Source organism: Lutra lutra, chromosome 4 (assembly GCF_902655055.1).
Source record: "Lutra lutra chromosome 4, mLutLut1.2, whole genome shotgun sequence".
NCBI lineage: Eukaryota > Metazoa > Chordata > Mammalia > Carnivora > Mustelidae > Lutra > Lutra lutra.
Window position 1 is genome coordinate 168705068 of NC_062281.1, and position 23182 is coordinate 168728249.

The 23182-nt window shown below is 48.1% G+C and overlaps 1 protein-coding gene across 1 annotated transcript in view; it reads left to right on the forward strand.

Moving 5' to 3' along the window:
* Positions 1–23182, forward strand: part of EPHA10 (EPH receptor A10) — a 39785-nt gene that overhangs the window by 3925 nt on the left and 12678 nt on the right. Inside the window, exons 4-7 of the mRNA XM_047726454.1 lie at positions 5655–5810; positions 6361–6711; positions 19549–19682; positions 22213–22384. Of these exons, the coding sequence (XP_047582410.1) occupies positions 5655–5810; positions 6361–6711; positions 19549–19682; positions 22213–22384 (813 nt within the window). The remainder of the gene's footprint in view (positions 1–5654; positions 5811–6360; positions 6712–19548; positions 19683–22212; positions 22385–23182) is intronic.

The window sequence follows — 23182 nt, forward strand, 5'->3', positions numbered from 1 at the left end:
GGGAATCAGGATTTGAATCCAGATTTGCCCAACTGTCAAGTTCCTTCTATTACACCATACTGCCTCCCTTAGGCAGAGGGAAGAAGGATACAGCAACCCACCTCTACTAGCTGACGCATTGGTTACATTATAGAGTGAGCTCCCGTTCCCTGACCATATGCACATTGGAGGCTGGCAGTGGGATTCTTGAGCTGGAGAGAGAGAAAGAGGTCAGGAGTTTGCACTAGATGACCACTAAGATCCCACCCAACTCTCTGAACTATGAGTCACTGTGCCCCCTGAGGGAGACCCTGGTCATGTGCAGGTTTGGTTGGGTTCTCAGGTCTGTAGGGCACCAGGACCAGACCTCTTCTTTTCTCGCTGATCTCTGGCTCTGAGGACTGAGGGTAAGGATGGAGTATGGATGCTTGCCCTTAATGTAAAAAGAGCAAGGGATGCTTCTTCTAAGCTACATCCCTTTGTGGATGGCAGGACAACAGAAATGAGTCAGGTATAATTTCAACTCTTCAGCAGCTCTACAGATGAAAATGTAAAAATTGAAAAATCACAACAAGGTATTACATGATCTAACAGAGGGATTAATACAGTGGTGGGAAGACAGAGAAAGAAATGACTAAAGGTCCTCTGTCCTTTGTTCAATCGTCCATTCATTTTGACCTGAGAACTTACCAAATGCATTTAGGAGAGCTTATTTTATTTAGATGTTGTCACCATCTCTTTCCTCAGGGAGAACTTGTGGATTAGTAAGGGACTTGGAAGCATGAACCTTCCTGAGCTCTCTAATTAGGGTTAGGATCCACTTCTGCTCTCCAGCATCCATTGCAACCTCTATTTCTTGCTTTTTTTTTTTTTTTTAAATTGAAGTGTAGTTGATGGCAACCTCTATTTCTGCACTCACCCCATGGTACACAGTGATCTACTTATGTGTGTTTCCACCACTGGACTAGGAACTGACCTCAGGCAATGACTGAATCAGTCTCGCCAGCCTCAGAGTCCATAACAGGATATGGTAGGTGCACAGTGAAAAAGTATTGGGTGAAGGAGTGGTTACCATAGAGTGTGACACATATGAACAGAGTTGAGGAAGTCTAGAGAAGGGAGAAGCCAATTCTAAGTGTGGAGAAGGCCTTTCTTCCAGGCAGCTAGAAGCATTCTCAATTAAGAGATTGTCTGCAGAAACATGGAGGCAAGAGAGAATGTAGCATGATTGGGGCTAGGAGCAAAGGGCCTTTGGGGGTGTGAGGGGTGATGGGGCTGGAGAGGGGCAGGAATAGATCATGAAGGGCCTTGAACGTTAGAATAAAGAGCTTAGACTTTATGCCGTAGACCAATGCGGAGGATTTAAAGAAGGAATCTGACATGTTCAGATTTATATTTTCAAAAGATCACTTGAGTTGCAATTACAAAGAAATGATTGGGGGAAGGAAGGATTAAAGACTAGAAAAAGATAGTACAGTAGTCCAGGAGAAAGAGCACAAGGTCTGAACTGAGGCAGAGATCACTGAGACATGAGGATGGGTGGGAAAATGAGACGCATCCACAGCCCCTGGTGACCACGTGATGAGGGAGGAGAGAAGAGTCCTTTTTGATCTGTATGCTTCTAGAGGACTGAGTGGACAGAGGATCATTCACTGGGGTAGAGAACACGGGACACTGACGGACACTGAATTTATGATGTCTGTGGTGCGTTCAAGGGGAGGTAGCTAGAAAGTGAGTCTGGACCTCAGCAACAGAAATATAGGTACCACTAGAAGCCGTGGGTGTGGCTGGGACTGACCAAGGTGAGGTAGGAAGCAGGAGGGCCAGTGATGGAGTCTCACACAACAGCAGCACGTAAGGGCGCGTAGAAGAATTGAAGCCCATAAAAAAGGACGTTGAGGGAGAATCAGAGGTTGGAGGAGATCCAGGAAAGTGTGATCTCATGGCAGCCCCGGGGCACATGGAGGGGTCCAGGAAGGGAACAGCTTATAGTGTGAGTGAGCACTCAGGTAAGGCGAGCTTTGGACAGTGTCTGCTTGGTGGCCCAGGCAAGAGCAATGGAGAGAGAGAGAGAGCGAGAGTAATGGAGAGACAGACAGACAGACAGACAGACCAGGCTCAGTAGGTTGGGGGATGGAGGAAGATGTGGAGTGAGAGTCAGGGAATGTGCAAAACTCCTGGAAGGCTGGATTTGAAAGGCGAGGAGAGGGGGTGGTATCTTAAAGAGGAAACCGGATTGAGAGAAGATTTTGGCTGTAGATAGGAGCCTTGTTTATCTGCTGAGGAAGGAACCCATGGGGGTACCAAGTGGGGTGTGGTGGGAGCAGCCTGCCCCGGGGGGATGTATTTTATTACTGACATGGTTTAGAATTGCTGATGCTAGCTGCTAATAAAGATCAGGCCATGTTTTAGTCAGCTTTATTGTTTTAAAAAAATATATTTCTATTTATTTATTTGAGAGAGAGAATGTACTCATGGGGGAGGAGAAATGGGGAAGAGGGAAAAGCAGACTCCCGCTGAGCAGGGAGCCCAATGCAGGGCTTGATCCCAGGACCCTGGAATCATGACCTGAGCTGCAGGCAGACTCTTAACTGGCTGAGCCACGCAGGTGCCCCAGTTTTATTGTTTTTTAATACTCTGTAGATAATACCCTCACTGTCTGCACCCGAGATGGACCAATCTTACTGCAGCACTCCCTTGTGATGTAAGAATTAGGACCCATAAGACTGATGGGATATAGTCTGGGAGGTGAAGAAGGGGCAGGACCCAGAGTGGAGGAGGGGAGGCTGGAGGCCTTCAAAGGGAGGTGGCCCATCCCTCCGTGTAGGCCTGGAAGGAAGGAGGCGAAGGAAGGTGGGTGTAGATGGAAGTTTGTGAATTTGATGGCCAGACCTTGAGGGAATTCCCAGCTGACAGTCTCTCTTCTCCCTGTGAGGTGGGAGGAGGGCATCTGGGCCAGCGGGCAGTAGGATCCTGGTCTGTTTTACGCAGTCTATCTCCAGGGCCTCGCTCCAGAGCACCTGGCTCATAGTAGGTGCTAAAAAAAAAAAAAATCATCCGATGAATGGATCAGGGTCTGGAGGAGAGGGTTTGGATACATATTGAGGGCAATCATGCAGTCATACACACACACACACTCAGAAACCCAGTCCCACTTCTGACTTAAGCTGAGACTAGACAAAAGTCACTTAAAATGGCATCGGCTCTGCCTTGAGGAATAGGGAACTGCAGAGAATGCCGGGGAGTGCTTCACAAGGGAGGTATTATTATTTTGAGCTGGGGTCTGGAGAAACATAAGAGTTTGCCAGGAGAGAAGGGGTTGAGGCTCCTGGGTGGCTCAGTCGTTAAGCGTTAAGGTCTGCCTTTGCCTCAGGTCATGATCCCAGGGTCTTGGGATAGAGGCCATGTTGGGCTCCCTGCTCAGCAGGAAGCCTGTTTCTCCCTCTCCCACTTCCCCCTGCTTGTGTTCCCTCTCTTGCTGTGTCTCTGTCAACTAAATAAATAAAATCTTTAAAAAAAAAAGATAAAAATAATGTAAAAATTTATAAAAAGAAAAAAAGAAAGAAAGGAGAGGAATGTAAAACCTTATAGGACAAGAGTCAGAAGTGTAAAAAGAAGTGTTAAGTGTGGCATGGGTGGGGTGGTTGGCACTGGGGAGTTGACCCAGGCAGACATGCTAAGTCTCCACAGGGCACACAGATGCACTTTGATGGGGTGGCATGAGGGGGGATTTCAGACAGAGGGGCCAATTTGGACTCAACATAAGGAAGCCCTTTCTCACTGCCAGTGCCATTCAGCAGGGGCACAGAAGAAGGTGGGCTCCCCATTTCTAAGCAAAGATTGTGGCTCCTGCTAGGAAAGCTGCTGGAGGACCTGGTCAGGGGAGTGGAGCTAGGTGATCTCTGACACTTGATTCTGACCTTAAGGAAGAGAGGGTGGGGCCAGCAGTCTGGAGGCTTTGTGAGCCTGCCCCTCAAAGCGAACCTCCTCTATGCAGAGCCTGTCAAAGTAGAGATAACCACTGCTGTCTCTGCTGTGACATACATCTCCAGGACCCCAAGTGTCCACCAACACATGGAGAAAAGGAGCCTCTGGTCCTTTTTTCCTACCGCTGTGAGACCCTGCAAACAGATCCCTGCTCTGACTTCACAGCGGAGGCTGGCAGGCTGTGGTTTTTACCCCCACCTGGCTGATGGTTTCTTGAGGCCAGAGAGGCATAGGGAGTGGCAGAGCCAACACGGGAACCCAGGCCACCTGTGTCCCAGCGGGGGCTGCTGCCACCCGCCAGACCATGATGTTAGTGAGTCCTTGCTCTGTTCTGAAGGCAGATAGTTCCAAAGCCCCTGGGGCTTCAGAAACCCTGCCCAAAGCTCTGCTGCCCAAGCAAGACCGAGCCTCCCCAGCCTAAAGGCTTCTAGATCATGGAGACCCCCAGCCCACTCCCCTCTTCCTCACACAGCCCGAACATTCTTCCTGAGGGCTCCTATGCATCCCTTCTACTGTACCATGTCTTCTTGGGGCTTCTTGGGGCCAGCCTTCCAGAACCAGCTGAACTAGAAAGAAGGCCAGGCGGGTGGGGGCAGGGATCAAGGTGAGAATCACTGGGACTCCCAGAGGAGGGCCTGGAGCCACTGCCTCCCTCCCGCCTGGCCCAGCTGGTGAGCAAAGTTTTCAAGTGGGCGTTAAGCAATTTCCACTTCAGGCCTGTGATGGAGGAACAGTAATTACTACCATGGTTGTGAGCGTGTTGTCTGTGCTGGGCTAAGCGGCTTACACTTCATCTCAGCTAATCCCCCATCAACCTTGTTGAGGTGGGTATTCTACGCAAGGCTCAGAGAGGTCGAGAGATCTGCCCGAGGCCACCAGCAACTAAGGGGTAAAGCCCAGCTGCAAACCCAGGTTGTCCAGATACAAAAGCCTGTGCTCTCAACAGCCTGTGTCCTGGATGAGGCCAGAGAAGCAGAGAAGTGAGAGAAGCAAAGTCACTGAGGAGGGTGTCAAGACTAGAACTGGGGAAACTTCACCCTCCTCCCTCTACTCCCCTCCATCTGTCTGGCTCCACTTCTAAACTGCAACCAAGTGTGTCAGTTGAGGATCTGTGATGATGAACCCAAATGGTAGTGGTGGGAGGTTGGGCTCCGACAACAGTGTGAGTGCCCGTGTGTGCGCATAACGAGAAGCCTGTGGGTGTCTGTCCCTGGGGAGCTGTGACACACCCCTCGGAGGCACCTGTCTTCTGGCCTCACATCAAGACCGGAAGAGTCTGGCTTATTTTCTTTCCCCAGTGGGCATTAGGGTAGGATGGTGTTTGCTTGGGTTGGAATCCCACCATTTACCAGCTGTGCGACATTGGCCAAGCTACTGAACCTCTCTGAGCCTTAATTTCCTCATTTTAAAAATGAGGATAAAATACATGCCTCACAGGCTGTTGTGAGGGTTCAGTGAACTACTGAAAGTAAAATAGTGTTGAGCACACAGTAAGCACTTATTAAGGGTCAGGTAGTACTGGGCGGTTGGATCCGGAGCTGCTACCGCTTGGGGCAGTGCTGGAAGAGGGGAGACCCCCTTTCTCCGCACAGTTCCGGGACCTAAACTCACCCTAATGGGGCAGGCAGGACAGTGGGGGAGGGAGGAGCTGTGGAGGACACCCCTCCTCACGTGGCTTTGCCCCGCAGCCTGTCCCCCAGGGTTTTACAAGTTGTCCTCGCGCCGGCTGCTCTGCTCCCCGTGTCCAGAGCACAGTCGGGCCCTGGAAAACGCCTCCACCTTCTGCGTGTGCCAGGACAGCTACGCGCGCTCGCCCACCGACCCGCCCTCGGCCTCCTGCACCCGTGAGTGACCCCTCCAAAGCGTTGCGGGGGGGTGGGGGGCGGATCAGGAAAGGCCTGGTGGAGGGGTTGCCGAGGGCAGGGGGCTGGCACTGGAGAGCGTGGGGAGCCTGGGGACCAGCGACCCAGACGGCGGGGTGGAGGGAGGGGACCCTGGGATGGGGATGGGGCCGGGGCCTGGGATTGGAAGAACCAGGAAGAGGGTCCCGAGACCGAGGTCAGGCTTCTTGGCTGGTCCTGGAGTGGACTGCCCCTCGTCCCCGCCCCCCCCCCCCCCCCCCCCCGTCCCGCCGTCACCTCACCCTGCGCCCTAACCAGGAGGGGGACTCCCGCCCCGCACACTGTGTTCCGTCGTGCATCCTCATCCCCTTCCTCTCGCTACCCTCCTCCGCGCGCTGGCCCCCACGGCCCCCTTCCCTGTCCCTCCCGCCTCACTGGCCCCACACCACCCGGTCCCTCCTCCCCACTCCCCCTGCGTCTCCTCCTGCCCCTCCCCCTTCACAACCCCCCGCCCCGCTGACAGCTCCCCCTGCCCCCCCTCCCGTCCCCCCAGGGCCGCCGTCGGCGCCGCGGGACCTGCAGTACAGCCTGAGTCGCTCGCCGCTGGCGCTGAGGCTGCGCTGGCTGCCGCCGGCCGACTCGGGCGGCCGCTCGGACGTCACGTACTCGCTGCTGTGCCTGCGCTGCGGCCGCGAGGGCCCGGGGGGCGCGTGCGAGCCGTGCGGGCCGCGGGTGGCCTTCGTGCCGCGCCAGGCCGGGCTGCGGGAGCGCGCCGCCACGCTGCTCCACCTGCGGCCCGGGGCGCGCTACACCGTGCGCGTGGCGGCGCTCAACGGCGTGTCGGGCCCGGCTGCCGCCGCGGGAGCCACCTACGCGCAGGTCACCGTGTCCACGGGGCCCGGGGGTAAGGCCGCCCGCCCGCCCCGCAGCCTCCCGGCACCGGCCGCCCTCGCCCTCCGGGCTTAGAACGCGCGCCCCGCGTCTGTCCAGGAGGCGAGGTCTCCCGCCAACCTCCCGGACCGCGGGGACCCCCGCCGACTGCCGGCCCTTCCGGGAGACCCCGGCGGGGGTGGGGAAGGGAAGGGACTGAGGACGCGGTGACACGAGCGGTGGCGGGCGCGCGAGAAGCCGCTGGCGCCCCGGCTCGCGACCTGGCAGAGAGCCCGGCACCACGCCCCGCTCGCAGCCGTCCTGCCTCTCCTCTCCCAGGGCAACCAGGCGGACAGCCCTGCAATCTTTTGCCCGCCCTTTACAAACATTTCAGCAGGAAAAGCAGAATCGTCCCTCCTCTTGTCCTGTCTCAGGAAAAGGGGTTCTGTCGTGTGTCCCCCAGCCTCCATCCCTGCCGCATCGGTCACCCTCTTCCCTGGTCTTGGCAGAGAGCAAGGAGACACAGCAGGGTCAGACTAGGGACGCCAGAAGTCACTGGCCAACCCGTAGCAGTCACGTTTCTGAGTCTGGGTTAGAGATGAGGAAATAAAGACCTACACTCCTTTCGTGCTACACCTTCCCCTTTACTGAAACTGACTTTTCATTTGTCTTTAATCCTAGCTGGGGTACAACACCTTCAAGTAATCCTTCAAGTATCCTTTGCAAGAAAGATAAGTGAGTGGTAGGGTTTCCGGGTCTTTTCCTGTCTGAGACCCGATTGGTTTGTACTTCCCTGTCTTTGGTAGCTGTGTTGCAGAAAGGTCTGAGGCCAGGATAACTTTTATCCTTGTGTAAGTAGCTTGGGCGTGTGTATTTGTAGAATTCTGTCACCTACTAGTGAAAATAAAATTTAACCACTATTGATCTCTTTTCATGGAGTTTGGCTGGTACCTAGCAAAACGTTTGATCTGCACAGGTTTTTATTCCTGAAAAAGAACTTTTTTTTTTTTCTGTTATTGCTTTGACTAGAATTTCTGATAGCTCCAATATCTCTCTAAGAATCTCAATAAGCCTTAGGTTGTACATCTATTTTCTGATTCTCAAATCTTGTCACACCCTTTATCATTTTTAGCTCTTAATCCATTTTCTCTGCCTTTTGGGAGAGATTTCCAATTTGTCAGGTTTTCTGGAGTAACAGTTTTTTTTTTTTTTTTTTACTATCTCTACTGTGACTTAACATTTGCTATTGCATTTACATTAAAAAACATTCAATATAGGAAAAGAAAAAAGCACCCATAATCCTGTTACCGAGAGCTATACAACTATTAATATCTTGGAGTATATCCTTCCACATTTTTTTCCTATCTCTATATCCATATCTAGAACCATCTACTATAAAATCCCTTTCGTATAATATATGTGATATGAGATTTTTATCTGGTGTTTCATATTAGCAATCCTGTTTTTGATATAGATGGATTTAAAAATTCTGTTGAGGAGATGCTGTTTCCATTTTACTAATAAAAATACTAAGCTTCCACTGATTGAGTGCTGCTCTGTGTTTGGCATTGGCCCTATGCAGTATGATTTTCTACATTCATTCATTTAAATGGAATGATAATCATCTTTCAAATAATGAAACTGAGGCCTGAGAGCCTCAGTGAATTGTCCAAGTGAATTGTCCAAAGTCACCCAGCTAGGAAGTAGAAACACTGTGCTTTAGCTTCTTGGCCATATAATGCTTTCACTTTTTACTGAACTTAAAAAAAAAAAATCAGGAATGGATGTTAATTTTATAAAATGCTTCTTAAGCATCTTTCAAGATGACCTCATGTTTTTTTCTCCTTTGACCTATTGGCATGATGAATTCTATTCATGGATTTTTCCATGTGAGCTCTTTTTGCATTCCCAGATTATGCCCTACTGGATATGAGTGTATTATTCTTTTAATATTTTGCTGAATTAATTTGCTTATATTTTACTATTTTTTTCACATACATTTACAAGAGAGATTAGTGCTTTTTTAAAAAATCGTGTTCTTTGTCCAGTCTTGCTGGCTTTGGAAAAGGCATCAGGAAAAATTTCTTCTTTTTCTCTGTTCTGCAACAGTTTAAATACCATAATTATCATTCTTTGAAGGTGTGCAAAACCACTTTCAGGGCTCTGCGCCTTCTCTGGGGAAAGCTGGATGATATTCTCAACCCTTTCCATACTTACTGAATTAGTTTTGTTAGTTTGTGTTCTTGTAGCAAATATTTTGATGACCTTTTTCTTATTCAGTAACTTAGAAATGTACATTTTAAAACTTTCCTCAGGGGCATCTGGTTGGCTCAGTCATTAAGTGTCGGCCTTCAGCTAGGTCATGGTCCCAGGGTCTTGGAATCAAACCCCACACCAGGCTCCCTGCTCTGGCAGGAAGCCTGCTTCTCCCTCTCCCACTCCCTCTGCTTGTGTTCCCTCTCTCGTGTGTCTCTCTGTCAAATAAATAAATAAAATCTTTTAAAAAAAGAAAAAAAACTTTCCTCAGTATCTGTAGCTAACTTTTCTTTTTTCTTCATGTTATATGTTTGATATTTCCTTTTCATTAATTATCCTTGTTAGAAGTTTATTTTACAGGTTATGATAAAGAATCAGGTCTTGAATTTATCAATTTCAGTGTTCTGTATTTTTGTCACTTATTTTTTGGTTTTACCTTTATTGATACTGTCTTATTTCCCCGAAGTCTTTTTCTAGGTGAGTTCAGTGCTTAGTTTTGTTTTCATATTTTAAGCCTATGAATTTTCCTCTGAGTATAACTTTGGTCACATCCGTATGTTTTTATACAAAAACATGATCATTTTGGGGGGGATATATTCACATACCCTTAAATTTCACCTACATTTTAAAATGTACAATTCAAAAAAATTTTAAAAAGTGTACAATTCAGTGCCTTTTCATATATTCACATAGTTATGCAACCCACACTATTTAATTCCAGAACATTCTCATCACCCCCAAGAGAAACCTAATAATAGTTACTCCCCATTCCTCCCACCCCCTCTAGCACCTAGTAACTGTTAATCTACTTTCTGTCTCTATAGAATTTTCTGGTCTGGGCATCTCATATACACAGACTTATACACTATGTGGACTTTCGTGTCTGCCTTTTTTTGTTCTTCAGCATAATGTTTTCAAGGTTTGTCCATGTTGTAATGTGTATCACCACCTCATTCCCTTATATGGGTGAGTAATATTCCATTGCATACCACAATTTTGTTTATCTGTTTATCAGTTTATGGGCAGTTTTTCTACTTTTTGGCTATTTTGACTAATGCTGCTATGAATAGTCATGTACACAGTTTTGCAAAAACATGTTTTCAGTTTTCTTGAGTGTAAACGTAGGAGTGGAATTGCTAGGTCCTATGAAGTTATAGACTGAATTGTATCTCCCCTAAATTTGTAGGCTGAAGCCCTAACCCCAGTGTGATTGTCTTTGGAGACAGGGCCTTTAAGGAAGTAAGGTTAATGAGAGCATAAGGGTGGGGCCCTAAGCCCAGAGGACTGGCGTCCTTCCAGAAAGGGAAGAGAAACCAGAACTCCTATGTTCTCCCTGTGCCTACGCAAAAGGAAGGCCAAGACAGGACACAGCCAGAAACAGCTGTCTGTAAGTCAGGAAGAGAATCCTTACCTGAATACTAAGGGTACGAATCTGTAAACCTCTCGAGCTGGGAGTTCTAGCCTCTAGAACTGTGAAAAAAAATCCATTTTTGTTGTTTGTGCCATGGAGTCTGTTGTGTCTGGTTATGGCAGCCTGAGCCGACGAAAACATTCAGTGGCTTTTCATCTTTTCGAGGAACCGATGGACTTTCCGTGGAAGGGGCGCAGTCTTCCAAAGCGGCGGCCCCACCCCACGTTCCTGCGGGGGAGGGGCACAAGGTTTCCAGTCTCTCCACCTGGCCCTCGAAACCGGTTTCTGTCTTTGTTGGTTGCAGCCATCCTCGTGGGTGTGAAGCGGTATCTCCTTGTGGTTTGGGTTTGCATCTCCTGACTAGTGACCTTGAATGTCTTTTCATGGGCTGGATTTTCTTTTTGTCTTTGAGTTATGAGCTCTCTCTCTTTTTTAAAAATCTATGTATTCTGGATATGAGGTCTTTGCATTTTTCTGAGTTTTCTAAGGCCTTTCTAGTTTTCTAAGACTGCTGTAACCAAGTACCAAACATTAGATGGCTTAAAACCAAAGCAATGTGTTGTCTCGCTCCCAGAAGCGGGAAGTCTGCACTCAAAGCAGCTGCGGAGACTTGAGTGCTCCGGCTGCTCTGGGGGAGGATCCCTACTTGCTTCCAGGCTCCTGGGTTTGCTGCCAGTCCCTGTTCCTCGTTGACACGTAGATGCACGTTCCAGTCACGTGACCTCTTCTCCCTGAGTGTCTTCGTCTTGTCTCCCCTCTGTGAGGGTCTGCCTCTGTGTCCAAATTTCTCCTTTCCCAAAGGACATCATTCATAGTGGATGAGGGCCCACTTGAGTGACCTCATGGGAACTTGATTACCATTGGGAAGACCCTAGTTCCAGAGGAAGTCACATTCTAGAGGGGCTGGGACTTCAACATTCTTTTTGGGGGACACAATTCAACGCATAATAACCCTGACCAGATATAGGACTTAACAAAACTTTTCCCCTACTCTGTGGATTACCAGTCACTTTCTTAAAAAATTGAGATATAATTGACAAATAATATTCATGTGGGGTGCGACATCATGATTTTTTATTTGTATATGTTGTGCAATGATCACTGTAGGAAGTCTAGTTAATGTCCATCACAACACATAGTTAGACATTTTTTTTCTTGTGATGAGAACTTTTAGGTTCTACTCTCTTAACAATTTCCAAAAATGCAACATGGTATTTTTTGGAAAAAGATTTTATTTAGGGGCGCCTGGGTGGCTCAGTCAGTGAAGCGTCTGCCTTTGGCTCAGGTCATGACTCCAGGGTCCTGGGACTGAGTACTGCATCAGGCTCCCTGCTCAGCAGGGAGCTTCCTTCTCCCTCTCCTCCCAGCTGTGCTCTCTCTCCCTATGTCAGTCTCTCTTTCTCAAATACATAAATAAAATCTTTAAAAAATATTGCTGCTGAGCTGGGAGCCCAACACGGGACTCTATCCCGGGACCCTGGGTTCATGACCTGACCTGGGTCTCTCACCTTGAGTCGTGTCTTTTGAAGCTCCGAATTTTATGTTTTAGTGAAATCTTGGGTTTCCTATGGTTCCTATCTAAGAAACCAATACCTGGTTCATGGTCATGAAAATTTAGACCTATGGTTTTGTTCTTGTAGTGCTGTTTTGCCTGAATTTATTTTAGAGAATGTGTTTCAATTTCTGGATGATTTGCTTTTTGTTTTTGTTACTGATTTTACTGCTTAGAGAAAGAGGTTTGTACACGTTTTCCTTTTTAAAGTCACCACTGAGGTTTTCTTGGTTGTGAAAGGTAGGGTCAACATTTTAATTGCTTCCTGGCTCCTTGAAGGCGATGTCTATCATTTCCATGCCGCATGCTTGCTCTCAGGGTCTCCATGAATCAAGTAAACTTACTCTTCATTTCTACTGCCTTCTTCTTGTCTACCTGATGTTCCCACCCTGCGTGTGATTTGGTCAAAATTCCTTATGTTTGCAGGACCTTTTCTTTTAAATATTTCGGTTTTGCTAATGCATCTGTGGTTTCCCCACAGGCCTCGCTCACCCTCTCTGCTTGTACCCAACCCCCATCTTTTTTTTTTCTCTGCCTGTTGTCCCTTCATGGCCTTCTGCTCCCATTTTCAGGAGGCCATGTTTTCTCTCCTCTCCTTGCAGATGCCAGACACTCACTTGTTTCTCGGTCACACTAAATCCCTCGGAAGAAGCTGCTCCTCCTGGAGCTTCAGAATAATTTTACTGTTCATTTAGTCTGAAAGGTTTTCTTCACAAGCTCGATTTCTTGGTGTTTTCTGTTTCCTTGTTCTTGAACAAGGAGATAACTAGCGTCTGCCAAAAAAGCCCAATGTGCGACTTGTCCCCTGGGTTAATTTGTAAGGCTTTCAGGTATAAGTAACAATAAATCTCAATCCAGCTGGTGTTCACCTAAAAATGATTTCTTAAAAGATTTTATTTATTTATCGAGAGAGAGAGAGAGAACAGGGGGAGGGGCATAGGGAGAGAGAGAGAGAATCCCAGGCAGATTCTGTGCTAAGCACAGGGCCCCACATGGGGCTTGAGCTCATGACCCTGAGCCAAAATCAAGAGTTAAACACTTAAGTGACTGAGCCACCCGGGTGCCCCCTAAAAATGCTTCCTCAACTTACCTGCAGGTGGAGGTAGAGCATGGTTACTTCAGCAGTTCTCCAGGGTCCTCAAGGACCCAGGTACCTTCTGTCTTTCTATACGCCTTCCTTATCACATTGGGCTGACTCCCTCATGGTGGCAAGTTGGATGCAGCAGCTCCGGACATCGCATCCTTACCATTCAGAGCAGAAGAAGAACTGTTTCTTCCTTGTAGTTGTCATTTAAGAGCAAGAAACCTTTCCCAGAATCCATCCTCCCTTTAGCTGATTTCTCTCGTGTTGGCCAGAACTGGATTACAAGCCCGACCCCAATCAATGGCCTAGAAAATAAGTTTGCACAGATATCTTAGAACAATCAGAATTCACCTGAGTGCCATGGGGGGAGACAGTAATACCCTGAATCAAAGGTTGGACTCCATAGGAAAGGAAGGGGGACATGGCTGTTGAATGGTTTTCCAGCAGCATCTGCCGTGCTCTTGGTCCTGCTTGGACGCTGGCCAAATTTCCTCAGTGATCTGCAGCGGGAGAGCAGGTGCCTGGGCTCGGTTTTCAGCTCCATTCTCAGGATTTATCAGGCTTTCATCTAACATATCTCGTGGGGTTGAAATGGAACCTTCTCCTACCTCTGTATCCTGGCCCTCTGATGCTTTCAACAAACGTAGTTCCAAAAACTGACATTCCTAGCCTCTTCCTATCTGTGCTGTCTGTCTGTATCTGCAGGGGGCTGTGTCTCCTCCTCAGATGCTTCCTCACTCCTCCCCTCTTGAACCCATGTCTTCTCTGTGAGCTACCATCTCCAAGTAGATTGACGCTGAGAGGCACTCCTGGAGATAGGGAAGAACACTTTTCCTCTGGAGCAACTATGCGGGAGAGTGATGGCTGTGCATTGTCCAGTTGACAAAGACCTTGCCTTTTTTAAGGGTCAGACAGTGGGAGGAGGAATAAAAGATCTTTCAAGTTATTTTTAGGTTGGGAGGCAGGGTCACTCTGTGGGCAGCATAACCTGGGGGTCCACTACAATTGCACTTTCATTCTAGTTCCACTGCTTTTCTCCCAGGTGGAGCTATGCCCCTCCACCCGCCTCCCCCATTCTGGAAATCAGCCGTTAAGACTAGGTTATGGTGATGTTTTGGGTTTTCGACTCTTTCTGTACCTTTATGTTTGAGTTAGAATTTGGGAGAGATGGGAGGTGGGGACTGCTAGATGGTTGCCATTTAGAACTAGAAGCCATGTTCATGCATTTTTATAGAGTGAGTTACATACATCCTGTCTCTCCTTCCTTGGCCCCTTCCCCCTGGTATCTGCTTCCCTCAGTCCCCTGCAGTCACCAAGACCCTCCACATCGTTAAAGCCAGAGGGCACTTTGAATGGCGGTCTTACCTCGTCTCTTCTCAGCATACGACACTGCCGCCCGCCACCCACAGGTTCCTCTTGTCGGTTAGCTTGTGCAGCATGCGTGCTCTGTGTCGGGTATTGTCGTTCTTGTTTTTTTTTTTTTTTTTTTGAAGATTTTATTTATTTACTTGAGAGAGAGAGTGAGTGAGAGCATGAGAGGTGAGAGGGGAGGAGGTCAGAGGGAGAAGCAGACTCCTTGCAGAGCTGGGAGCCAGCCCCACGCGGGACTCGAACCTGGGATTCCAGGTTCATGATCTGAGCCGAACACAGTCGCCTAACCAACTGAGCCACCCAGGCGGCCTCTGTGTCAGGTATTGTGCTAAGGTCTTCATGACTTCATAAAATTCTCACAGCCAGCCTAATGAGGTCCTCATTCTTCCTATTCTGCATGTGAGGAAATGGAGGCTCTTGCTCATGGACCAATAGCTCATGACCGGAAGAGTCAGAAGGGAACCTTCTTAAATGCTCTTTTCCCTGGGCTTCTGGGATCTTATTTGCTCCTGATTTTCCTGCTACCTTTCTGGATCCTCATTTTTGAGCTCCTCCCTCTTCCTTTATGTGCCTCTTGAATTACATGCTTGTTTCCTAAGTGCTTTTCTTTCTCTTTCTCTGATGGCTCTTGGATCTCCGTCTCATTCCCAGATGACTTCTGTGAGCCCCGAAACCACCTATCCAGCTGCCTGTCCGGTATCTTCTCTTGGAAACCCCTCTGCTCAACACACCTAAAGTGAGGCCATGATCTTGCCTCCCAGTAACTTGGTGGTCCCTGCCTCAGATCAGGCATTATTACAACTTTTTTCTTTAAATTCAGTACTGTCTATTCAACATGATCTAGACTCATGGTTCTCAAAATTGTCTGCACATTGGAATCACCGAGAAGATTAAAAAAAAGAAAAAGATACCAATGCCTGAGTCCCACTCTACAAAGATGATTTCATTGTTTTGGGTTGTGTGACCTGGGCATCAATACTTTTTTATTGTAGGGGGAAAAAAGCATATAAAATTTACCATCTTTACCATTTTTAAGTGCATGGTATGCAGTAGTGTTAACTATAGGCACATCCTTGTGCAACAGATCTCTGAATGCTTTCATCTTGCAAAACTCATACCCTGTACCCACTGAACGAAAACTGCTCCTTGCCCTCTTCCCCTCCATTCTGCTTTCTGTTTCTAAGCTTGAAGACTTTAGATGCCTCATATAACTGGAATCATGTAGTATTTGTCTTTTTGTGACTGACTTATTTCACTTGGTGTCAAGTTCATTCATGTCATAGCCTGTGATAGGATTTCCTTTTTTTTTTTTTTGCTGAATGATATTCCATTGTATGTCTATATCACATTTTCTTTTCTTCCCCTCCAGCTTTATTGAGATATAATTGATATGCAACTTGTGTAAGTTTAAGGTTCCATTGTGATAGTTTGGTATATGTATATATTGTAGAATGATTACCATGATACATCTGTGACCCCACAGAGTTACCTTGTGAGTGTGTGTGATAAGATCACTTAAGATCTCTCTTACCAATTCTGAAGGATACAAAACAGTATTGTTGGCTAGAGTCACCCTGCTGTATATTAGATCCCTAGAACTTTTTCAGCTTCTAACTAGAAGTTTGTATCCTTTGACCAACTTCTCCCATTTCCCCCAGCCCCTAGCCCTTGGCAACCACCAGTCTACTCTTTGTTTCTATGAGTTTGGCTTTTTCAGATTCCACATATAAGTGAAAACGTACAACATTTGTCTTTGTCTTTCTTATTTCACTTAATACCCTCAAGGTTCATCCATTTTCTCAATGATGACAAGATTTCTTTCTTTTTTATGGCTGAATAGCATTCCTTTATATATATCATTTTCTTTTCTTTATTCATTCATCCATCAACAGATACTGAAGTAATTTCCATATTCTGGCTATTGTGAATGATACTGCAGTGGACACGAGAGTGCAGATATCTCTTCAAGATAGTGATTTCATTTTCTTGGGATACATACTAGCAGTGGGGCAGAGGGAGAGGGAGAGGGAGAAGCAGACTCCCCACTGAGCAGGGAGACAGATATAGGGCTCCATCCCAGCACCCTGTGATCGTGACATAAGCCGAACGCAGACACTTAACCAACTAAGCCACCCCAGGTACCCATGTTTCTCTACCTATTTTTAAATTGGGTTATTTGTGGGGGCTTTTGTTGAGTTGTAGGAGTTCTTTATATATTTTAGATATTAACTCCCTATCAGATATGTGGTTAGCAAATATTTTCTCCCATTTCATAGGTTGCCTTTCATTTCGTTGATGGTTTCCTTTACTGTGGAGATGTTTTTAAGTTTGATGTGGTCCCATTTGTCCATTTTTGCTTTTGTGTCCTGTGCTTTTGGTGTCATATCCAAGAAATCATTTCCAAGTCCAACGGCAGGAAGCTTTTCTATGTATTTTCTTTCTTTTTTAAAATATATTTTTAGGGGTGCCCAAGTGGCTCAGTGGGCCAGAGCCTCTGCCTTTGGCTCAGGTCATGATCCCAAGGTCCTGGGATCGAGCCCTGTGTCAGGCTCTCTGCTTATCGGGGAGCCTGCTTCCCCCCTCTCTCTCTGCCTGCCTCTCTGCCTACTTGTGATCTCTGTCTGTCAAATAAATAAATAAAATCTTAAAAAATAAAATAAAATATATTTTTAAAATTTATTACTTGAGAGGGGAGGGACAAAGGGTGAGGGAGGGAGAGAGAGAATCCCAAGCAGATTCCCGGCTAAGTGCAGAGCCTGTTGTGGGGCTCGATCTCATGACCCTGAGATCTTGACCTGAGCTGAAATCAAGGGTCAAATGCTTAACCAACTGAGCCACCCAAGTATCCCTTAAATATATTTTTATTATTTCAAGTAGGCTCCATGCTAGACATGGATGCGGGCCTCAAACTCACAAACTCAAACTCACGACCCTGAGATCAAGACCTGAGCTGAAATCAAAGAGTTGGACACAAGGACACCTGGACACAGTTGATTTCACCTCAGGTCATGATCTCAGGGTTGTGACATAGAGCCTTTCATTGGGCTCTATGTTCAGCAGGGAGTCTGCTTAGGAGTCTCTCCTCTCTCCCTCCCTCATCCTCTGCCCTTCCTCCTGTGCCCCCCCCCACTAAAATAAATAAATAAATCTTAAAAAACAAGTAAGAGTCAGACTGAGCCACCTAGGCACCCCTCCTCTATGTTTTCTTCCAGGAATTTTATAGTTTCAGGTCTTACATTTAGGTCTATAATTTATTTCATGTTAGATTTTGTATGTGGTATAAGGTAAGGGCCCAACTTCATTATTTTGCATGTGGATAATCAGTTTTCCCAGCACTGTTTGTTGAAAAGACTGTTCTTTCTCCATTGTGTTGGCTTGGCACTCTTGTCCAAAATCATTTGGCATATGAGAGGGTTTATTTCTGGGCTCTCTATTCTGTTCAGTTGGTCTGTATTTCTGTTTTCATACCAGTATCAAACTGTTTTGATTATGGTGGCTTTGTAATTTTTTTAAAAGATTTTATTTATTTATTTGACAGGCAGAGATCACAAGTAGGCAGAGAGGCAGGCAGAAAGTGAGGGGGAAGCAGGCTCCCTGCTGAGCAGAAAGCCCGATGCGATGCGATGCGATGCGGGGCTTGATCCCAGGACCCTGAGATCATGACCTGAGCCAAAGGCAGAGGCTTAACACACTGAGCCACCCAGGTGCCCCTGTAATGTTTTTGACGTCAAAAAGTGTGAGGCTTCTAGCCTTGTTTTTCTTTTTCTTTTTCAAGATTATCTTGCTATTCCTGGTTCTTTGATTTTCCATATGAATTTTAGGATTTCTTTTTCTGTTTCTGCAAAGAACATCTTTGGGATTTTGATGGGAATTGAGTTGAACTTGTAGGTCACTTTGGGTAGCACGGACATTGTAACCATATTAAGTGTTCCACTCTATAAACACAATGTCTTTCCATTTATTCGTGTCTTCTTTAATCTCTATCAGCAATGTTTTCTCATTTTTTGTTAACTTTATTTCTAAGTATTGTATTCTTTTTGCTACAATTGTAAATGGGATTGTTTTCTTCATTTCCTGTTCTGATTGTCCGTTGTTAGTGTGTGGAAACACGGCTGATTTTTGCGTGTTGACTTTCTTTCTTTCTTTTTTTTTTATTAACATATAATGTATTATTAGCCCCAGGGTTACAGGTCTGTGAATCGCCAGGTTTACACACTTGCGTGTTGACTTTATTTATTGCATCTTTGCCGTCTTTGTTTATCAGTTCTAACGGTGTTTGTGTGGAATTTTTAGGATTTTCTATGTATATGTCACGTGCGGAGTGAAATAATTTTACCTCTTTCTTTCCAGTCTCAGTGCCTTTTATTTCTTTCTCTTGCCTAAGCTCTCTGGCTAGGACTTTGGTACTATGTTAAACAGAAGTGGCAAGCGTGGACATCCTTGCCTTGGGCTTGTTCTTCAAGGGAAGGCTATCAGTTTTCCACCTTTGAGCATGCCCGCTGTGGCTTTTCATACATGGTCTTTATTAGGATAAGGTAGTTTCCTGCGGTGCGTCTAGTGCGTCCAGTGTATTGCCTCTTAACCAGACCGTTAGAATAGCAAAGTAGGTTGTTTTCCTACTTTCCTTTTTTTTAAAATTTTTTTAAAAAATGTTTTATTTATCTATTTGACAGAGATCACAAGCAGGCAGAAAGGCAGGCAGAGAGAGAGAGGGAAGCAGGCTCCCCACTGAGCAGAGAGCCAGATGCAGGGCTCGATCCCAGGACCCCAAGATCATGACCCCAGCTGAAGGCAGAGACTTAACCCACTGAGCCACCCAGGCTCCTATGCTTTTTGTCTCCAAACCACAGAGTGTGTAGAAAGAACCTGGGGGATTAGAACCAGCCACCACTAGGGCAGCTGGAGGGCAGGGGGTGGGGAAGAAGCAGGTGGCTTGGCTTTTCCCCGCCGCAGAGACAGGAGAAGCAGAGAGCTGCGGGGTGAGAGTGGTCTCTCTTCCCTCGGGTCTCAGCCCTCGGGTCTCAGGACTCCACAGCTCAGGCCCCGCCCCTTAGGAGCCTCTGGCCTCGCCCCGCCCCTGGCCCCGCCCCACTCCCTGCATGCTCCGCCCCGCCCCTCTCCCTGCATGCCCCGCCCTTCCAGCCGGCCCTGTCCCACTGTGGGATCCGGTGAAGAGCCCCGCGTTACTTACTTTCAGCGCCCTGGGAGGAGGATGAGATCCGCAGGGACCGAGTGGAGCCCCAGAGTGTGTCTCTGTCGTGGCGGGAGCCCATCCCCGTCGGAGCTCCGGGGGCCAATGGCACGGAGTACGAGATCCGGTACTACGAGAAGGTGAGACGCGGTATGGGCGGCACCTGGGGCTGGGTGCTGGGGCAGTGGTCTGTCTCCATGCAGCTGCTTCCTTTTCTACCATCTCGCCGCAGAAGTCCTCCTTACTTTCTTCGTGAACATATCCACCGACCTTCTAAGGCCTGAGTTCCTTCCTGTTCCCTCCACTCTGTGCCTGGACCCCAGGGCTCCTCCGCTGTCCCCGCTCTCTGCTTCCTCACCAGTCATCAGCTCCATTGTCGCCGCTTTTGCCTGGTGTTTACAGTTGACTCAGAGCGTTCCCTGGGGGCTGATCCAGATCTTGCTGTGGCCAGACCAGACATAAAATTTGCAGCCCCTTTTAAGAAAAAGAATGCAGAAATACCATACTGTTTCAAAATTTGTAAATTTTGAAACAAATTACAAAATGTCTGACCTAGGTCAAGTGGTCCGCTGGAACTTGGGTGCTCCTAATATTTAACTGCCTGCTCTCCCGAGCAATGCCTGGATGGATGAATTATTGTTACAGATTTACTGACATACGAGATGTGTAACGCATGGTTTACAAATAAGAAGAAAAGATATACAGTGTCCTTATTGTAAACTGCATCTAGCTGAATGATCCGTATAGGAGGTTTTTGCCAATTTTTGCTGACTGCTCGTATCTGTTGTCTATCTATGGTTGCAGTTCAACCTTGACTTGACAAATGGAGAGATGTCCCAGTCCACTATCTCTTTTCCCCATAAATGCATTGTCTTTAAATGTGATCTGTAATCTGCTGTTAAAATGTTTCTCACCTTGGTGCAAATTTTATTCATTCAAGCGAAACCTTGCTTTCATCTTCAGCATGTCATGTCAGAACTTCACTCACCCCTTAGTGACTCGAGGGACTTCTTGGCTGAATCAGATAATAGTTTTTGGATACTGGAAGTCTACTGAGAGCTGTGGGTCGGGGGTGGGGGGTGGGGAGTGAACACAGAAGAGGAGGGGCTCCTGAGTCACTGCTAGGTGATCTAGGGGATGGGGAGCCACCTACGGAGGAGGAGGACCAGGTCTGGGCTAAGAGGGTGAGCTTGGGTTGGTCCATGCAACGTCCAGGGAGTCCCTGGTACATCCAGGCGGGTTTGGGGGTCTGGACGCTCAAGGGAGAGGCCTGTCCTGGAAAAAGAGAGGTGGGGACTTTCAGCATAGGGCTGGGAGCTGATCGAAGCCAGGGACTGGAAGGGAAGGCCAAGAAGGACCATGAGAGTGAAAAGAGCAGTGGAGACAGAGCTCTGAAGAGCCCTGAGGTTAGGAGACAGCAGAGGAGGACACGTGGAAGGAGCTGGGCACGCAGTCACTGCTCACAGAGGGCTCAGTGAACTGACACCCCAGGGGGTCAGATCATAAGAGACAGAGTCCCGAAGCTGAACTGGGTGGGTGCTCCAGACCCCAAGGGGGTATGAATTTGCAGGGAACTGAAACCCTTGAAAAGAGGAGCCTGTGCAAAAGGAGCTCGGTTTGAAAGCCTTTAGGGGCATCGCAGATCCAAGTCCTGGAGGCATGGTGCTGCTCATCTGCCCATATCTGTGCACACCAGTCCCTCATCCCCTGCTCAGGGGCTTACTCAGGGCATCTGATGGCTGCCCCGCCCTGCCCTGCCCTTCCAGTCTCGCTGCCTTTCCCTGGGTCGTTCAGATACCTGGAAGAGAGATTCCAATTGGCCCAGTTTGGGTCAGAGTCTGCCCCATTCCTGAATACCATGACCAAAGAACAGGGCTACATGATAATCAGCTGTGGGCATGACTGGGGCTCTAATAAGGTGGGAGGGTGGGCAGAGATGAAACAATGGCCACATCTCCAGTACATGCCATTATCAGACATGCTGGGGAGCAGTATGACATAGAGATAAAGCACGGGGCCCGAAGGAATCAAGACGGTGTCGTTCTGATCCTTCCTTGATGTGACCATCACCTATAAAAGAATGAAATGCTACTGCGAGCACTGTAGGTAGCGAGGCCTCTGAAAGGGTCTAGCACAGCAGCTGGCAGTGAGCCAGCCCTCACTCCATGATAGCTGCCACTGTCCCCGCTGTCCAGCCTCAGGCGAGTCTCTCCACCCCTCTGTGCTCGATTCCTTGTCTGTGAATCCATGCCTTGCAGGACATCATGAAAACCAGATGACAGAGAGAAGGAAAAACTTTGTGAGCTGACAGGGGCCAGGCAGGTGTCAGGGATCATTCCTCTGAGGCATCAGCCCCAGCTCACCCTTGGGACCATCAGGCCCTGATGTCCGTCCCCAAGAAGGGGGATCTAGCGTCTTCTCTAAAGTTTCTCTTACTGTTCTTAGCCGGAAGTACCACTGAGTGTAGGAGGGAACTTGGGTGCAGAGAGGGGTTGGAGAGCCTGTGGAAGAAGCCTTCAGGGCTCTCCCCACATGGTCCCAGTCGGGCTTTCCCACCCGGTCCATGCTCACCTCAGGGTACTTCTCCAGCCCCCTACTCCTTGCCCCTCATTCTTCAAGTTGCTCAGGTCTGGTGCTGGATCTGGGCCTTATTTCTTGGTCCTTCCTCAGGGTCAGAGTGAGCAGACTTACTCCACGGTGAAGACAGGGGCACCTGCGGTCACTGTCACCAACCTGAAGCCGGCTACCCGCTACGTCTTTCAGATCCGGGCGGCTTCCCCAGGACCCTCCTGGGAGACCCAGAGTTTCAATCCCTCCATTGAAGTGCAGACCCCAGGGGAGGGTAAGTGATGTGTATGCAGGGAAGGGTTGAGTAGGGAGACCAACTGGGGAGGGGGTGGTTATCCGTGCAATTAAGGGAACCTGCAGAACAGTTTAATTACAACCTAAATAATTTATGAATTTGGAATCCACCACCGAGGGCCTATTCAGTGACATGAATTAAATGGGGGGCCTGTCCTGGGGGAGCTCACGGGAGGGGCTCATGAAGAACCATAAGCCACGTCTCAGCTGGGGTCTCCCAGCCTCCCAGGACCTCCTGTGTCTTGTAGAAACATCCCGTGCCCTCTCCAAGATTCTTGCCATTTTTCTTGGGAGGAGCTGTTGTCTCGCGGACACTCCTTGCTCCGATGGGTAAATTCTTTCCCATTCTGCTTCCTTCTCTCTGTCCTGATGGAGACTCAAACGTGGGATGGGATGCCGTCCCTTTCCCCACTCAGCCTTAGAGTGAGAAGCACACTTCACTGAAGCTTGGGGACACAGAGGAGTTGCACCACAGCAATAAACAAAACAAAACAGGGCGAACTGTGCACGTTCTGGTGTTGGGGGGAATTGTATGGTATGTGAACCATTTCTCCAACAAAGTTGTTATCAAGACAAAACAACAAAACAAAACAAAAGCTGAACATCAGATACCCTGATTCTAGAACAACACTGGCTTGTCCCCGCCCACCCCACCCCCATCGTGGTATTCTGCTATCGGCTTCCTCCCTTCCCCTCCCTCCCCTGGCTCCTCTCCCCCGCCCCACCCCCAAAGTCCCTTTCATGATGAGAGAGGAGCAGCTTAGCTGTGGCTTGGGCG